Source organism: Knufia obscura, assembly GCF_036327395.1.
Source record: "Knufia obscura strain CCFEE 5817 isolate CBS 148926 chromosome Unknown scaffold_1, whole genome shotgun sequence".
In the NCBI taxonomy this organism is placed as follows: Eukaryota; Fungi; Ascomycota; class Eurotiomycetes; order Chaetothyriales; family Trichomeriaceae; genus Knufia; species Knufia obscura.
Window position 1 is genome coordinate 4,663,282 of NW_027042687.1, and position 17,463 is coordinate 4,680,744.

Here is a 17,463-nt window from a genome sequence, read left to right on the forward strand (position 1 = left end):
AGCACGAGATAGGTATGGTAGAAAATGCGATAGCCGATCGGAAATGGCACGGGGAGCACGACTGACTCTCATTGGTCTAGCACCACCCGGTACGGTCGTTAAGGGCAAAATCCCATAAAATGTATAAGAACCGGAAGACTGAGACATAAAGCAGATGGAATCAAGGCTCTGTGATATCGTCGCCCCTGACATGCCACCCACAGATGCTATCTTGGCATCGCTAGCCAACAACATTCAGAACAGCCTCCATCCCCTCTCCCCAAACCAACGCCCTAGTCGGTACCCTACCCGCAACAGGACTCAACAAACTGATCTTCCCTCTCCCCTCATCAACCTCAGTGACATACAGGAACCCCATACACGAGCTGTCTCTCAATGTCTCCTGCGGCTCATCCGGCTCAGGCACACAGTTCATCACCGCTAACACACAGTTCCGTAGTGCTGGAGTCGGACTGGTGAGTTTCTCGAACAGCTGATTCTCAGGCAATGGCACCTCCGACACCGTAGCCGAGGGCTCATAATCTGCATCACCAGGCATGAACTCCTCTTCTTCCGTCGCATTGCCGCTGCTGTTGTAAGAATTCGAGCCCGCGCTAATCCTCCTCCAAATCGTAGGCAGCGCATCAAAATCAACCTGCTGCTGTCTCGGCTGCAAACTGATATTCGCACCCACCCTCGGATTCCCATAGAAATAACTCTTAATCTGCGCCTCCCAAACAGCCCGCATATACGTCTGATCCCGATCCACCACACCACCACTCTTCGCCAACTTAACCACACTGATCGTCTCCCCAGCCACGCCCCCACTAACAGGCTGCCTATCAAACTTCCTCAACATATCATTATACACCCGTTCACTCCCAAGACACACAATCTTATCAATCGCAAACTCACTCGCGATATGTCCCACAAGCTCATACCCCATACTTGCCTGCTTCGCACTCAGCAGCGACCCCGGCGTATCAACCAAAACACCACTCCTCTCAACCTCTTCTTGTCCTTTCATCCGCCCCTGCACACTCAACGCCAACCTCCCCACCAGCGCTTTGTATAGTGTCCCCTTCTTTTCGCTAGGATCCGTACCACCGAAGTAGTACACCAACGGCACCTTAACAGGGACCTCCCCATTCGGCCCACTCATAGGACTAGCACCCCATCCACCCCCCTCATCCCGTTCCGCCTCAAGTATCGTCTTGAACACAGCCGCGCTCACCGTCCCGGGTAAACTGAGCACCCCCTCCCCCGGATCAAGATTCACCACAACCGGAGCTCGTCCCGCCCTCACCGCATACCCCGTCAGTGTCTTCGCGAGCGTAGATTTCCCCACGTTGTCAGGTCCCAGTATCAATACCCTTGGCCCGACGCCAGTCCCAGTAGCAGTTGTACTGCGATCCCTGCACCCCTCAAGCGCAAGATGCACGTTCACGCTCTCGTTCATAGTGTGTTCCTCCGCTACATACTCAGACGCCAATGCGCCAGCATCATGGCTGATCTCAAGGGTACAGCCCGTCCACGTGTAGATCGCGGCTTTAGTCCCAATAAACGTATACGACTTATTCGTGACGAGTTCGGTGCCGAATAACTCTGCCGTTCCGGTGGTGACCTGTACCCCATTAGTCAATCAGCCAATTCATCAACCATCCACGCAGAGTAGAAGTGGTTGCTTATGCGCACCTTAACCTCCACCCCCCTCCCAACCGCCCCTTCGAAGCGCCATTCCTGCTCCTTCCTCAAGTCAACTGTCTTCGTCTGGCCGACCTGCGGTTGAGCGTTGTCCAGTTCTGGCTCATCTTGTCCCAGTCCAGGTATACCAGGGATCGACATCATGGACGGAACATGGTGGTTTTTCGAGAATGTTTTCGTGATAGCGCTCGGCGATTTACTGCGCCGACTGCGATGGTCTGCGCGCGGAGTTGTCCGGGGTGGGCTCAAGAGGGTGCCGGGCATGCTTGAATGTCACGTGTACAATTGGTAGGGCAAAGGGAAAGGACAGTAGAATTAGGATGATTGATGGTAAGATCGCATACATATTCATTGACATCCTAAGGTATTCAAAACCTGGTCAGAAGTATCCCACTACCCAATGCACTTTTCCACACTGACTGCAAACAAACAACGCCGACCCATGACGCTAAAACGCACTGTTCGCATATGCACCCGTCCGCCCATCGTACACATATCGCTTACTCTTACTCCTCGTCACTCTCCTCCTCAGCCACATTGTCATGGAAGTACTTTCCTTCCGTCGTCTCATTGATAAGACCAGACCTAATAGTCCAATCACCAAAGTGCTCGCCCTCCTTCCTCTCCTTTGCCCACCTGCTCAGCAGATCCTTCATAATCTCAAGGATCTCCTCCTCCATAATCGACGAACGGTAGAGCTTATTCAGCCTCTGTCCATGATACCCACCACCAAGGTACATATTATACGCACCATAGGCCTTCCCAACAAACGCAACCTCAGCAAGCCACGGCCGCGCACAACCATTGGGGCACCCAGTCATCCTCATAACAATACTATCCTGCGCCAACCCATTCTCCTCAAGACAGTTCTCAAGCTTAGTGATAAGCTCAGGCAGATACCTCTCCGACTCAGCCATCGCCAACCCACAAGTAGGGAACGCAACACAAGCGCTCGAACTCAACCTCATTCCCGAGAACTGAGTATTGTCCAGCTTATACTGCTTCATCAACTCCTTGATCTTGGGCAGATCCTCATCCGCCACATTCGACAGAATCAAATGCTGGTTCCCAGTAAGTCTGAATTCGCCCTTATTTTCCTTCGCGATCTCCCTCAGTCCACTTCTCATCGGGAACTCAGCTGTATCCTCGACACGACCGTTCTCAATGAAGAAGGTGAAGTGATTGAGTCCATTCTCGTCCTTCTGCCAGCCGAAAGTGTCGATGTTTGACTTGAAGTGGAATGGCTTGGGCTCCTCGAACTTGATGTCGAGTGGGTCGAGGAGTGCCTGGACCTTGGCCTTGAAGACCTCGTTGCCCATGTCGTCCATGGTGTACTTCAGCCTAGCGTGCTTTCTGTTCTTTCTGTCGCCGTTGTCACGCTGGACGAACATGATCTTCTCGCAGACGAGGTGGGCCTTGTCGGCTGGGACGTAGCCCATCATATAGCCTGTTCGTGGGTATGTCTTCTTGTTGTTGTGTGTAACACCCATGCCACCACCTGCGAGGATATTGAAGCCTACGAGACGACCTGTCTCTTTCGACTTGATGGCAATAAGACCAACATCGTGAGCGTAGACGTCTGTGTCATTGTGCGGTGGGATGGCAATTGTGATCTTGAACTTTCGTGGCAGATATGTAGGTCCGTACAGCGGCTCGAAGTCCTGGACTGCGTCGCCGCCGACCTGAGTCTTCTCACCAGTCTTGTCATCCTTGAGCCAAATCTCGTGGTAGGCTGTCGTAGATGGTAAGAGGTGATCCGAGATTTTCTGTGATACAGCGTGAACATCGTGGTGGTACGAAGACATGGTGGGCAAGCTGGAGCACATAACGTTTCGGTTGACATCACCACAAGCTGCGATCGTGGTCATAAGGGACCTGTTGATGGCTTGCATAGCTGGTCGCAGCTTCGACTTGATGACTCCGTGGAATTGGAAAGTTTGTCGTGTCGTGAGCTTCATGGTTTGGTTGCCCAATTCACCTGCGATCGCGTCCATCTGCTGCCATTGCTTAGGTGTTGCAACACCACCAGGCAGTCTGCACCGAATCATGAAAGAGTAAGCGGGCTCAAGACCTTGCGCCTTTCGCTCATCTCTCAGGTCTCTGTCATCTTGCATGTATGTGCCGTGGAACTTCGTAAGCTGCTGATCAGCTGCAGAGATCGCTCCGGTTGATGTATCTTGAAGACCTTCCGCGATCGTACCTCGTAGGTAGTTGGACTCGATCTTGATGTCTTCGTTGGTAATTGGCGGTGGCTCCTCAGGCAGACCCTCGACATTCGCAACACCAAGTGCCTGCCACAAACGTGGCTCCCACTCCTGGTAACCGGTTTGAAATCCATCAGGGTCCTGATCGTCACCCTGTCCGAGCGGTGTGAGGACCTTAGCATTCAAGGCCTGGACTCGAGCATCCAGATCTTTACCAGGCTTGTTGTAATATATCTTGTCCTCCTTTCGTGGCCAGTAGTGCGAGTCACCCAAGGCAAAAGTGGTAATGTGCACATTGCTGAGATCCATATCCGTGGCATCCTTGATAGCCTCCCAGAAAGCACGACCATTCTGTGGGAACTCACCTTGACCAGCCGTAGAGGTCATCAGGACGACGTTCTCCTCCGATGCTAGATCTTCGACCGGGTATTCGTCCATAGCCATGACCATCGGCTTGAGACCTCTGGCCTTGCCGCGGGTACCGAGACGCTTCGACAGACCTTCAGCGTTGCCGTTGTCAGACGCAAACAGAATCGTAAGTGGTGCACCCTGCAGACTCTCGAGCATCTGCTCATAGGCGTCCTTGGCGCGTCTCTTTTGTAGCTTTCTTACTTCAGAGCCATAGGATTCCGAAAGATTGGCAGCAAACTGTGGGTGTCTGTTCATGACCTGTGTCAACTGGTTGTCTCTTCGCAGGAATTGCTCCAACTCCTGCTTGATGCGTTCAGAGTCAAGGTTGAAGGTTGGCTCGCCCTTCTGCTCGTTCGAAGGATCGAATCTGTAAAGAGGCCAGTATCCAAGATCGACAGCCTTCTTAGTCTCTTGAAGGACAGTCAATGCCGAGTCGCTCTCCTTGTTGTATGGCAGGTAAGCAAGAACGACCGATGGGCCATTGAACGTGTCAGCCTCGAGCATAGCCTGCAAGACCTGTGTGTATGAGCTGTAGACAGCAGTCGATGCGACGTAAGCATTGCCATAGTTCATAGCATAGAGACCAATATCCTTCTTGCGTCGTGCCGCATCAGCAGCAGCTCGCTCGGAATATGGTTGCGAGTCGATGATGAGCATGTTGACATTGGCACCAGACTCGAGTACATGGTGCACACCAGAGTTGCCTAGATCGTAAGCCCAGGCATCAGAGCCAATCAGCCACTGCGACTCCTTGAAGAACAAAGCCTTGTTGTCAAGTAGCGAGTTCGCGATCTGGGAGCCATCGTTCGACAATCTCGGGATAACTTCCGTAGCATATTCGGTTGACTTAGCTGTGTCCTGCGCACTCATAGCCCATCTCGCAAGCCATTGCTTTGGTGACTCGGTGATGAATGCCTTGCTGGTAGCCGCTTCCTCGACTTCATGAACGAATCGCTCACGGTGCTCAATGCGGGCAAGCAGCGAGCCAAAGCCGTACTCCGGAGTGGCTGCAATCGAGGCAGAAATGCCAGCGTGTGCTGCTTTCGCCTGATTTGCGACATACAATCTTTGTCCAAAAACCTGGTTGAGTATTTTCAAGTAAGCAGTCTCGGCTTGTGGCTGGTCGGAACCAAAGTCGAGTACCTTGGGAGCGATCTCATGGCCAATGCTGAGGTTCTGTATCGGGATGGATGCAGCTCGTTGGTGGCCACGTCGCTTCTGGTGTGACCTAGGAGAGCTGGCAGGTGTAAGGTTCTGGAAGATGCCTCGTAGCGCTTGAGCAGCAGTCGATGCATCGATCTGTCCGAGCCGGTATTGGACGATAGCAATATCGTTCCGCCCATTAGCACCCGCATTGATGCTCGAGAGCAGATCCATGAAAGCTGGACCCCATTTGGTAGTCTTGCGCCGCAGCTGCTCTAGGACAGCAATCTTTTTGATGCTCTTAGGAATCGTGTCTAGCAAGACTGAGCTGCCGAGCCATGGACGATACAGTCGTGCGGTGATTATGCCAACGTTGGATAGATCGGCTGGGCAGTCATCACTATCAAGGATGTCCACGAATACGCCAGTTGAGCCGAAGATGTAAATAGCAGCTTCGGCATCTGGCGGGCCGGAGTACTCAATAGCGGAGTAGTCTCGACCAGTAGTTTGCTTGATGACTGCCCAAATTTCTGAGGTATAGGAGAAGATGTCTGAAGAGCTGATAGGGCGAGCGACTGGTGCGTCAACACTAGTAGCTGCTGAAGATACCAGGCCACTGCTTGTGCTGCTGTCTCGGCGCGAAGAAGCACTAGATGCTGTGGTCTCTGTAGTACCTGTAGTCGGTGATGCATCTCTTACAGGTCGTGGTTGCGCCACAGCAGCTGTGCTTGATGTTGTAGGGCTGACGCCAGAGACTGGGAGGTCAAGTGTAGTGGCAACTCTTCCGCTATCGACGTAGAGTAGATCATCCTCAGCTTGTCCTCTCCCTGGTACAAACTTCGAGAACAGCGTCTGCAGCAGGTCTCTGTTCTCTGTGCCGATCGGGGTATCATTCAGCGAGTTCGAAGGATCGAAGAAATGTATAACACCCTTGCCACTTCTTGCTGCGAGGGCATGGGCAGTGATTGCCATGTCCTGCGCATCTTGGAGTGTCTCTGACTGTAAGAATGTAAAGCCGCACTGCCGTATCGAGCTAATGTCTGAGAAATCTGCTTGGGGTGTGGCGAGAACGGCGTGGAGGACGACTGGTTGCTGGGCGAGTTTGTACAGATGAGGTATCGAGTTCAGCAGGACGGCGGATGTGGTTGTTGCAGACACAAGCTTGCCTTCCTGCAGAGGCTTGTACGCTGAGAGAAGAGGGTCGGCATTTTGTCGCAGCCGTAGGATTTCCGGTGATGTTCTCGAGGTCAAGTTCTTGATCTGCTTGCTCGAGTACTGGGAAAGGAAATGCGAGAACTCAGATTCGGTGGTCAAGGACTGTTGTACAGAGAGGACGACATCACTAGCAAGGTAGGCAACTCTTGCCACTACATTCAGCGTTAGCAGCTGTCCCTCGTAGCTCGGTTAGTCAAACATACCAGCTTCTTGAGGGCTGGTGATTGAGCCCATCTTGTCAGGTCGGTGGGCAATAAAATAATGGCCGACCACAGGAACAGTCGCCTCACACAGATGTACAAGCGAGAGGAACAACTACGAAGAGAAGTTACTTGAGGTCGCGAATATCATATTGATTACACTGCCTCCGCTCTGCTTCTAGCGCATCACGAAATCTTTCTCCAGTCTCCATGGCTGGAACTCGATTCAAATCGTCCTTGAGATTTTGTCCTTCTCGTCATTCCTTCCGGCTCATCGTTGATTGGCCAGCCCTGATCGCGCAATCGTTTTTAGCGCCACCAGATTCGGCAGTCGGAGGCTGGCCCGTTGCTCAAGTGCGTGTGGTCATCCATCGCAAATTATCTGATGATTACTTCACTTCAGTGGCTCCGTATTGCTTTCGCCTCAACATCAGTACGCTGCTCACAATGGTCACCGGTGCGCATGGTGAATCCAGTATCATGAAGACATCACGCCAAGACGATGAGCATGTCGTGCTTAGAACGGGACCTCCTTGTCTATTCCATATGGAGAGAAGGTACCGGTTTGACAGCAGTAGACACAGAATGAAGCTGCCTGTCGAGCTGCAATGCATGCCGCTTCCTTGCACCAGACCTGCCTCTTTGCACAAGAGCATGCGATCTTGACATATCTATTCTTTTCCTGGCAGGCGCTACATTGATAGATACTTCTTGTGATCGTGTATTTGGCGATGTCGAGCGCAACATCATGGTTCTCCTCGAGCAATTGTTGAATGAACATGCCGGGTTCTTCTAGATTTCGTCCAAGCATAATATGCCATTTCATTGTTCTGAGCACAATGTCTCGAAGTCCTCGATCGTGGGATGGCGTTGTTGCATGAATCAGCTCCACCAGATTTTTGAACACTGTCGAGGCTTTGCATTCGCTACCGGACAAATCTGCTTCTTCGGCCGTGAGACCACTGTGCTGATTCATGTCCTCGTTGCACCAGGCTTTGAGGAATTCAACTCTGGCTTCATGCTTCAAGGGTTCGATATCGAGCCGATCCCCTAGCTCGTATAGCCTCACGGCGAGTTCTGCAGAAATGAAGTTATTCGAGGCCGCCTCGCCGAATGCATCAGTCACTCCAGTAGCAAGCTTCGAGAACTCGACGGTCGTGGGGTAAGTGTCGGTGTAGCAGAAGAGGATGGCTCGGCCTATTAAACATGCCGGTATATCCTCAAAGTCAACCTTTGCTTCTCGAATTTCCTTTAGCACGGTCAGCAGGTTCTTCTCATCGTAGTGGCACGCCTACTCTGTTATCGCCAGTGAGAAGCCTCTTGAAGTAACCTGACTCGCCAAACATAATGCTTTTGTGTACACGCAACTCGACCTTATCTGCCCCAGCTATGATTGTGAAGTCTGTAAAAAGCCCTTCGTAGAGAAGGCTGGAACCGTCAGTAAGCGAAAACGACACTGACCTGCTCCCGGGCCAAGATTAAGGTCAATTCTTGTCATCATGGGACATTTGAATACCTTTCATATGGTGAAGTGACCTCGCAGGAGCTATCGGTAGCATCTCCCATCTTGCAGAGGAAATTTGGTGGTCGCTGACTAGATAGTGGCCGTAGTCTGATTCTGAGTCAGTTGCTAGTGGTGCTTGAGAACGATACAGATCGACACCAGGTTGATCAGGTGCGTGGTACGGTCGATCTTCCTATCGAGCTTTGGAGGGTATACTGGCTCCTCTGCAGACTATCAACGGTAGAAGGGAACCAGCTAGGCACACATCTCTTGTCGTAAGGCATCAAGCTTGTGAATCAACACTGTCACCCTTAGCAGTCCACGCTACCCATCTGGCTGCCTAGAACTGTGCTCCCGGTGGCAAGATCAATTGATCCTGAGACGACTGTGTTGGCACATCTGACTACACAAATGCGATGTCACTCAGAGTTTCTGCACATCACACCGCGAACCACTAGGCATCGCAGCTTGGCAGTGCTGCAAAACTCAACGAGACAGACAATGTCAGCATACCGACGTACTTGCATGTCTATGTGCGGATCGTGAAGCATCAAGCACGAGTAGGCGCACGGCTTGTAGCGCGGGGAACATGCTAGTGGTCGTGGATGTCCATGACGCCTTATCTTTGCATAGCTGTGAAGTAATGGTAGGTGATAGAACATCTACGAAATAGAAGTAAACGGGTGAGTCACGTGACAAATGCTTTAACCTTTTTTAGGGCAAACGGGTCACGCAGGTCAAATGGGTCACTCGGCTAACTTTCATTAAAAGATGAACTTTTTACCAGCTTCAGACGCTGATTTTGACCACTTCTAAAAAGGCGGGCGTGCTCCACGACAATAATAATTAATTATGTACTGGATACATGAGTCGATTTGTCTAGTAATTCTCTACGTTAGTATACCGAGGACAATATAATTCTAAAGCAAAATTATTGCGTGCGACGTAGATTTCGAAGATATCTTTTCGTGATTTCGCGACCCATTTGACCTAGGTGACCCATTTGGCATGAAGAAAGGTTAGGCGAGCTTCCGCACGAGCATGGAAATACCTTAGGCTTGGTCAAAGGAGTAGTCATAAAGTGATTTGCAATTATGATACCACGGTGCTTGTTCGACGTTCAGAGAGGGAATCTTGGTAGCGTTTGCAATCATGTAGCCGAGATACAACCATGAGCTCAATGACTACAGTAGAGAATGTGAAGTGGTAAGCTGAAGGCCGGCGTTATGATTTCATACACATTTGAACTATTCATAAATCATACTTGGGTATTATATCCACAACAAAAGACCACCGTGACTATTTTGTACACCCTTTGCCCTTGATCACCTCGATTGACCTCTGACATTGAAATGTGACTCCCATCGCCGCGGACTAACGAACCATGACCGCTCTTTCATTACCATAATCGGCCATTCCATTATAGCCGATACACCACTCTCTTGTCCATGCCTTCCGTAAAAGCTGTATCAGAAATCCCACTCCACAAGTAACCCATCCTTGCCCCTCATCAAATCAGGCGGCACATACTCCCTACCCTCCGCCTCCGCTTCCTCCCTCGCAATCCGTTCCTGTTCAATTTCCTCCCGTCTTGCCTTATTCATCTTCTCCTTCTTCTCAATAGCTTTAGGCGCCTGTTTGTTTCGATCGACCTTGCGCAGAAGAGATGGAATAGAGTGGCGCTTCGAGAGGCCAATGCGGGTCCGGGCATTGAAGAGAGGTGTTGTTGAGGATGGGGGCTTGAGTGGTGAATGTGCTGGTTTCGAGACAGGTGTGGAGACAGACTTAGTAGGCGTTGACACCTCAGGAACAACGTCAGGAGTCTTCCCAGTGTTGTTCTCCTTATCTGTAGCTTCCTCCTCATCGTCGATAGCTTTGGTGTTCTGAGAAGAGTGAGCGCCTTTTGCCTTCTTGTTCGGAGCGTTGCCATCCTTCTCAGCAAGAGCTGGCCGCTCCTCGTCCTGTTCGTCCTCCACTGCGACAGGCGCTTCGATTGGCTCTTCAGCTGGCTCCTCAACTACTTTCTTCCGCTTCCTCCCTCGCTTCTTAGGCTCAGGTACCGGCGGTGGCAGCTCCTCGTGGTCGTCAGATTTAGCAAGAACTGGCACATCAATGGTAATTTTAGCGTTCCGTTTGCCACTCTTGAGGACTTCTTCATCCTCCTCGTCTGCCTCGACAGGCGTTTCTGCAAGTTGCTCTTTCATCAACTTGCGATCAGGACTGAGCTCAGGCAGAGGTTGAAATTTGACCTTCGCTGGTCTCTCGTCCACAAACATGACCTCCTTAGCTTCCTCTTTCTCATCATCATCCAGGAAGTCCGCACTCTTGCCGAGCAGAGCAGCAGCTGAAGTCTTTGCTCGCTTGACCTTGGCCTTTTTGCCTTTCTTGCCCTTAGCTGGCGTAGCTTTGTCTGGAACCTCCTGCGAAGCAGTAGGCTGACTTGCCTCATCCTGCTGCGCCGTGGCAGCCTCAGGAGTTGGTTCTGGCTCGGCTCGACCTCGCCTCTTGCTTGGCCTAGGCACGTATCGTTCAGGGGAAAGACCAATGACCTCTTTGTTGTTAAGTCCAAGGTCACTTGAAGGTAGTTTCTTAGACAATACTTCAGGTGGCGCCATATCAGCTTTCTTACCCTTCCGCTTTCTGCCCGTCTTGCTGCTTGTTGTCGCTTGTGAAATCTCAGAAACATTGGAGACCGAGTCGACGGTGCCAGCTCGAGTAGCACGCGCAGTATGCGGCTCTTCCAGCTGAAGCTCGTCAACGTTGTTTTCCTCGTTAACGACACTATCGTCTTGCTTCTTCTGCTTGGGCTTACGGCCCCTCTTCTTCGGAGGTGGCTTGATAAGCTCTTCCACTTTCTCAACATGCTGTGACTCAAGTGCTGCGGTCTGGTCCAAATCGTGACTAGGTACAGTTTCCAGGCTGGGATTCTCGTCATCGGGGTTAGTAATCGGTGAGAACGGAGGTGATCCTTGCGGTGGCTCCTCCTGGGCAACAAGCTGTTCTGGAGCGTCGACGCTACTTGCACCCTTTTCAGGACTTGTCTGCATCTCTTGCATATTGTTCATAAGCATTTCCGCATCGGCTCCAGAACCATTGCTCATGCCATTGCTGCCCGACGCACTCTGCCTAAAAATGCCAGCCAAAGCTCTGGTCTCTTCAGTGTCAGCATCGCCATCGAACGAAGCCTGAGTGAGACTGCCAAAAGGATTTATCTTGTTGTAGTCCATATTCAGTGCACTCGGATCAATGGTGAAGGACTGGTAGTTCCCCATTGAACTTCGACTCGTCGTGCCACCTTGAAGGTTGGCGCCGAAGAAGCTTGTTTGAGGAGTATAGGGCTGGTGAGGAGTATATGGCTGCATCTGCACCGGATTGAGGTTCTTAGCCTCAGCTTGTGCGTTGTCAAGGTTGTCGTTGGATGCTGACAAGCCCAGGCTCAAGTCGAGTGGTTCGGTATATTGAGTGCGCTCTTCGATAGAGACCATATCAGCAGGATCAATGGTATCAGCATAGTCCTTAGCTCCACTGTGATCTTGTCGCGGTGTATTATGGTTGTCGTTGCTGTTGATCAGAGCCTGGAACTCCATCTGAGCGCTGGACATTCCACTCGAGGCAGCACCTGTGTAAGTCTTGGTCCGCTTCCTGGCACTGCCATTGTCCCTCGATGAAGTTCCATCATCATGTTGCGTCCTCGACCTCTTCTTGCTAGTCTTCTCTTTCTTAGTTATTTTGCCACCCATGCTCATGTCGCCACTACCACCGTCGATGTGGGACTCGGCAGGAGCGATAGAGGAAGGTGCGGGGGCAACCTCGTTCAGAAATCGATCAGTACTAGAATCGAGGACGTTCGAGGCATCAACCTCATTGCTGGTGTCTTGATTGCCATCGAAGGAAGAGATGCGCTGTGTCGGACTTAAGAATGTATCAAAGTCCAGATTGAGCATAGGGTCTTGAGCGTCTCGTTCCGCAGTGCTTGGTGGTGCAGCTTCTTGTTGACCTATGTCTTTACTGCCTCTTGGTGGTGGCGGAGCAAATTCGACTTCATCATCCGAGTCAGCGATCTCGCGAGGCATGTTCGCAGTAATAGCATCGCTAGCTTATTTTGGGTCGATGTGCTTTTAATGCCATGGTAGAGCGCAAGTATCAGATGCAAATTGGCTCGCAGTCGAGACGCGTTTCTACGCGTTGCGTCAGTGGGGCTGTTGCGTTGGTGCGATTCATGCCCCAGGCATCAAAGATCACACGGTCAAAGATCATGGAGGCGGCTGGGAGATGAGTCTGCAATTTTGCAGCGCTCTTTCCTCATGAGCTTTTCGTACGTCGACATCTATACAATCTATCATCCAATCATTACTTCTCGTCCAGCGGGTCTCGTCTTTCCAGCCTTGACCTCGTGGCTAAGTGGGCGTGCTTCTAAGCACAATCGATATGTCAAGACAACCATTTATGCCGACTGAAGTTTCATCTTATATGCTCATAGGCTGTCAACTGCCACTATACGCAGTTACCATGTCGCAATGACTGCTTTTTTTCTCTAGCCTCCAGGGTACCGCATGATGATGTAGCCAAATGTTCGATGTTGTGTTGCAAATGCGCATGAGATGTGCTTCTTAGTTGTCGCATACTTGTTTCTCCGGAGCCGTCGAGGTAGTCGTCAATGTTGGCGCCATATCAGCACTTGACATAGGACTTCTAACATTCATGCTCAGTATCTTCCTCATGTGCTGTTGAAGGTGTGTCGACCAGGGAGATCCCAGTCCGGTTGCATGGCTGAGTTGTTGAGCTGGCGCGTGGTCCAGGCTTTTCGCTAATAGCAATCTCCTTGTCTGAAACCAGCTTCTTCACAAAACAGTCTTCTTCTTCTTCGTTTGAACTCGAGAATTCCCCGACTTGAGATGACTGTCTTGAGCACGATGAGTCACGCTTGGACAACCTGGCGTCCGCCCTAGTGGTCCTGAAAGCTTCTTTAGTAGGAGTCTTGATTCCATTATCCTAGATGAAATCTGCCGAATACGAAAAGCCTCGGAATTCTTCCTGATGGGCAGCTGAGAGGACTAGTATAAGTTAGCACATATTCCACAAACCCGACGCACCGGAAGAACGCCAGTAATAGAGGGTGATGTTCATAATTGCAAGCAAAAGAGGCGATGCGGACTTACCACTCTGGACAGGCGTCAAAACTGGAGTGACGCTGGTAAATTCGGAATCGAAGTTACTGGTATCCTTTTCGTTCTTGATCTGAGGCTTGTAAGGCGTCGGTAATCGTTTATTGTAGATGTCATCCCAATCGATTCCCTTAAAGAATGGGTGCTCCATGATTTCCTCAGCATCTCTCCTACCGCTACCCAGCCGAAGGTCCGGTTCTCTTGTGAGCAATTTTTGTAGGATTGATACGCTATCGCGCGGCATGTGAATCGGGTAAAGGGGTTCATCGGCAAGAATGGCATCGTAGATTTCGTCTTCGTCCTCACCTCGGAATGGCGATTGCTGGAGCAACATCTGGTAGATCAGAACACCAAATGCCCACCAATCAACAGCACGACCATATTTCTTATCCAGCAGGATTTCAGGCGCCATGAATTCTGGCGTGCCGCAGAACGTGGACGTGGTATTACCATGCCACATATTCTCCTTGCAAAGACCATAATCCGCAATCTTGATGTGACCGTCGAGGGTCAAGAGGATATTGTCGAGCTTCAAATCCCTGTAGATGACACCGTTTTCATGGAAGTACTTCAGCGCGAGACAGACTTCAGCAGCATAGAATTGTGCGCGCTTGAGACCGAATTGACCCCTCTGAATGTGCAACATGAGATCTCCACCTGAGATGTATTCCATAACGAAATAGACCCGAGTTTCCGTCTGGAAGCAAGCATGAAGACTCAGCAAGAATGGATGTCGCTCTTTGTTAGCGATGAGGAAGACTCGCTTCTCTGACTTGGTTGACTCGACTTCGTCATTCTCAATAATAAACTCTTTCTTCAGCACTTTGATAGCGTACAGCTTCTTCGAGCTTTTGGCCTCCGCCAACATGACCTTACCAAAGTTACCCTTTCCGAGCACTGCCAAGAAGTTGAAATGATCAAGCCCAATTCGAGGTCCTTTCGAAACAGGTGTTGCTTCTTGCTTAGCAACTTGCTGCTGTTGCGGTGAAGCTGGCTTTTGAGGAGGTTGTTGTGCTTGGACCGGAGGATAAGCCTGCTGAACTTGAGGTGTTTGTGGGACTTGAGCAGGGCGTGCTTGTTGCATAATGGCCTGCTGTTGTTGCTGCTGTTGAGCGCGGTTGTAGTTTGCGTAGGCACTTGGGTCGTATGCTGCATGTTGCGGAGCCTGCTGCGCTTGCTGAGCATCTGTCAAAGGTGGTCTGGCATTCGCATATCGATCTTGTCCTTGTTGCGGACTATACCCGGCATAGCTTTGGGATGATTGAGAGGAAGGCCGCATGGTAGCTGCTGCTGCCGCCACAGCTGCATTTGAAGTTGCTGTCTTTTGCATAGGCGGTCTTTGCTGCTGTTGCTGCGGTAAGGATTGTTGAGTTGGTGCTTGTATGGACTGTTGATACAGGTTTTGCGCGGCAGTAACGGCAAGATCTGATGGCTTTGAAGCCGGCTGCTGATCCTCATAAGACTGCTTACCAGGAGAGACGGGTGTAGTGCCATCTGATATGAAGCTCTGCGTGGGGGATTGAGGCCCCGGTGGCCTACCTGGTCTTAAAGTTCTCCCTGACATTCCCGAGCTCACCGAAGATGATTTGTTGTGGTTTTTGGTTCGCTGTATAGTCTCGAGAATCTCATTCGCCACTATCATCGACATTCCACAGAAGTCAGGAACAAGATGCTGGCACGAAGCGTGGCACGTCAGACCACATTCGTTACATTTCTTAGCATTCTTGCGGCCAATTGGCAGTAGATAACCACAATGACAGCACCAATTGGCTCCGATGTTGGAAAAGTTCTCGAAGCGATGAGGGATGCGGTGGTTGATCTTCTCTTCGTCAGGGTCGGTCTCATAGTTCGCCTTGCTGATACATTTCGTGACGACTTTAGGATAGCACTTCGTGTGGCAAGTGTATTTGCAATCTTCGCACTGCATACCAGCAGAGTATTTGAGTAGATCTCCGCAAAGCGCACATCGCATGACGTTGTAAAACTGTTGCTTGACGAACTTGTGGCCTTGCTTCTCGTGTACCTCTTCTTTCTTTTGACGGACGGCACCTTGTCGGTTCAGACCTAGATCGAATGGTCGTCGTTGACCAGTCTGCTTCTGGAAATTCATGGATAGGTGGATTCTGCCGGCCGGTTCTAACGAGAACCAGGAGTCGATCATGACTTGTTGTGGATGGTGTGCCATTCCTGCGGCCGGACCTGCTCCCGCTCCATCGCCAGGAGGCATGTATGGTGTTCCTTGCGTCGGGGGTGGCGCGAAACTGTCACCACCAGGACCCATCTTGTCGGCCGTGACCCAGTTTCCCTGCTGTAGCTCGGCTTCTATTCTCTTTCTCCTCATTTCCTCGGCAATGTCTGATATTCTAATCCACAAGAAGGCGATTGGAGTAGGTCTGTCGCCCGACTTATCATATACAGTAAGCTCGATCTCGTTGGCCTTGTCGATATCGATACCAAAAACCTCGTCCATCCATCTATCATTCCTCGTTGCTCTCGTCTTGGCTCGAACATTATCCTCAACCTTCATTATGATGAATGTTTCAGGCCCACGGGAGAACCGAGAAGATGCTGCGTGGTCGACGTCCCTAATAGCGTTGATGCGCATCTCCATATGGCCGGAAAGAGGTTTTCTCATATTAGGAGCATTCATGCTGTCGTCGTCTGCTTCCACAGCGTCGTCTATGCCGACATGTAGATCCATGTACCTCTTCAAAGCCTGTTTCAGCAACTGCACCTTTTGGTTGCTTTCTATCCGGCGGCCCTCAGCATCCGCACGGCTCTTTCGGTCACCCTCGTCTTGGTATAGGCGCACCATTTTTTCTATTCCTGCCTTGTATTGCTTCTCCACACTAAGTTTGAATTCGAGCTGGGAAAGCATGAGTTGAATCTTAGGACCGAGGTAAGGGGTGTCATATTTGATAAGATCTGTACATTGTTAGTCACCCACCCTGTGTAGCAGACAGGAATGCAACTCACCAAGTTTCGAGAAGTTTGGTCTTGCTTTTGGCACGGGAGCATAAGGTCTTGGATCGCCATAGGGAGCACGAGGTGGCATCATTCCTGTCCCTCCTTGACTATAACCACCTGGGCCAGGGTCTCCATAGTCCCCAGATTCATAAAAGCCTGTTGGCTCCTTTGGTGGGGGTATCGGTCCTCCATCTCCTGCGTGCGGTAAGGGTTTCCTCTGGGTCGACATGCCGTAGCCATGTGCTGGAGGTGGAGGGGCACCATCGTTGACCTTGCGAATTTGCAGTTTGTTAAGCTGTTCCTCCAAGTATGCAATGTTCCTCCGACCGTCCTTTATGTTACTGTCTGCTCTAGCCTGTACAGCCGAATTGTTTGTTGATTGTCGCATATGTGTTGCGCCATTGATCAAGGCTTTCTCTCGATCAATCTTGCGCCGCACCTCGGCGATCTGGACATCAGTGTCGGCCATAATGGTTGCGACGAGGAGGGCCGGTTACAGAAAGATAGTATGAGCTGCAAGTAGAGGAAGGCGGCAGTTCCTGAGGCTTCAGTTGCCTGTGGTGGTGGCTGCTATCTCATCCAACATCTGTGTTTTCGGCTAACTGAGTACTGATGACGGAATCGAGGGACAAAGAATAAACGTCCGTGGTGCGGGTAAAGGCGAGGTAAGATGACAGACTACCTTGCACGTCCACGGTGAGCGCCTAGGCCTGAGTCCGCGTTGGGAACAGTCGTGTGAGTATTGGCGAGTAGTCCAGGATGTTTGGGCAGCAGCACGCTCATGTGCCGCGTGCGAAGTTCGCTGAGATTCTGTTTCACGTGCAGTGGGTGGAAAGGCAGGCTCGTGCGGCGAATCTGACAAATTATGCGAGCGATGGTAGACGGCTAAAGGATATCTGCGAAAGAACCCCCTCCCGAAACAGTAAACACAAAACCAAATGATGAAAATAATATTTGCCAGCACAAGCAGT

General features: G+C 51.0%; 5 protein-coding genes across 5 annotated transcripts; all 5 read right to left on the reverse strand.

Annotated features, from left to right (window-relative positions):
- Positions 1 to 220: 220 nt before the first annotated feature.
- Positions 221 to 1,824, reverse strand: CLP1 (Cleavage polyadenylation factor subunit clp1; the record flags this gene model as incomplete). Its single annotated transcript, XM_064870195.1, has 2 exons — positions 221 to 1,603; positions 1,675 to 1,824. The coding sequence occupies 2 exons, from the start codon at positions 1,822 to 1,824 to the stop codon at positions 221 to 223; spliced, it is 1,533 nt and encodes a 510-aa protein (XP_064735692.1).
- Positions 1,825 to 2,189: 365 nt separating this feature from the next.
- Positions 2,190 to 6,890, reverse strand: MET5 (Sulfite reductase [NADPH] subunit beta; the record flags this gene model as incomplete). The annotated part of the gene is made up of 2 exons (XM_064870196.1): positions 2,190 to 6,808; positions 6,860 to 6,890. The coding sequence occupies 2 exons, from the start codon at positions 6,888 to 6,890 to the stop codon at positions 2,190 to 2,192; spliced, it is 4,650 nt and encodes a 1,549-aa protein (XP_064735693.1).
- Positions 6,891 to 7,373: 483 nt separating this feature from the next.
- On the reverse strand, positions 7,374 to 8,202 carry PMZ80_001757 (uncharacterized protein; the record flags this gene model as incomplete). Its single annotated transcript, XM_064870197.1, has 2 exons — positions 7,374 to 8,105; positions 8,152 to 8,202. The coding sequence occupies 2 exons, from the start codon at positions 8,200 to 8,202 to the stop codon at positions 7,374 to 7,376; spliced, it is 783 nt and encodes a 260-aa protein (XP_064735694.1).
- A 1,627-nt stretch (positions 8,203 to 9,829) lies between these two features.
- Positions 9,830 to 12,433, reverse strand: PMZ80_001758 (uncharacterized protein; the record flags this gene model as incomplete). Its single annotated transcript, XM_064870198.1, has 1 exon — positions 9,830 to 12,433. One exon carries the CDS (start codon positions 12,431 to 12,433, stop codon positions 9,830 to 9,832), a length of 2,604 nt encoding a protein of 867 aa, XP_064735695.1.
- Positions 12,434 to 13,424: 991 nt separating this feature from the next.
- On the reverse strand, positions 13,425 to 16,961 carry PKC1_2 (Serine/threonine kinase; the record flags this gene model as incomplete). The annotated part of the gene is made up of 2 exons (XM_064870199.1): positions 13,425 to 16,450; positions 16,502 to 16,961. The coding sequence occupies 2 exons, from the start codon at positions 16,959 to 16,961 to the stop codon at positions 13,425 to 13,427; spliced, it is 3,486 nt and encodes a 1,161-aa protein (XP_064735696.1).
- Positions 16,962 to 17,463: the final 502 nt, after the last annotated feature.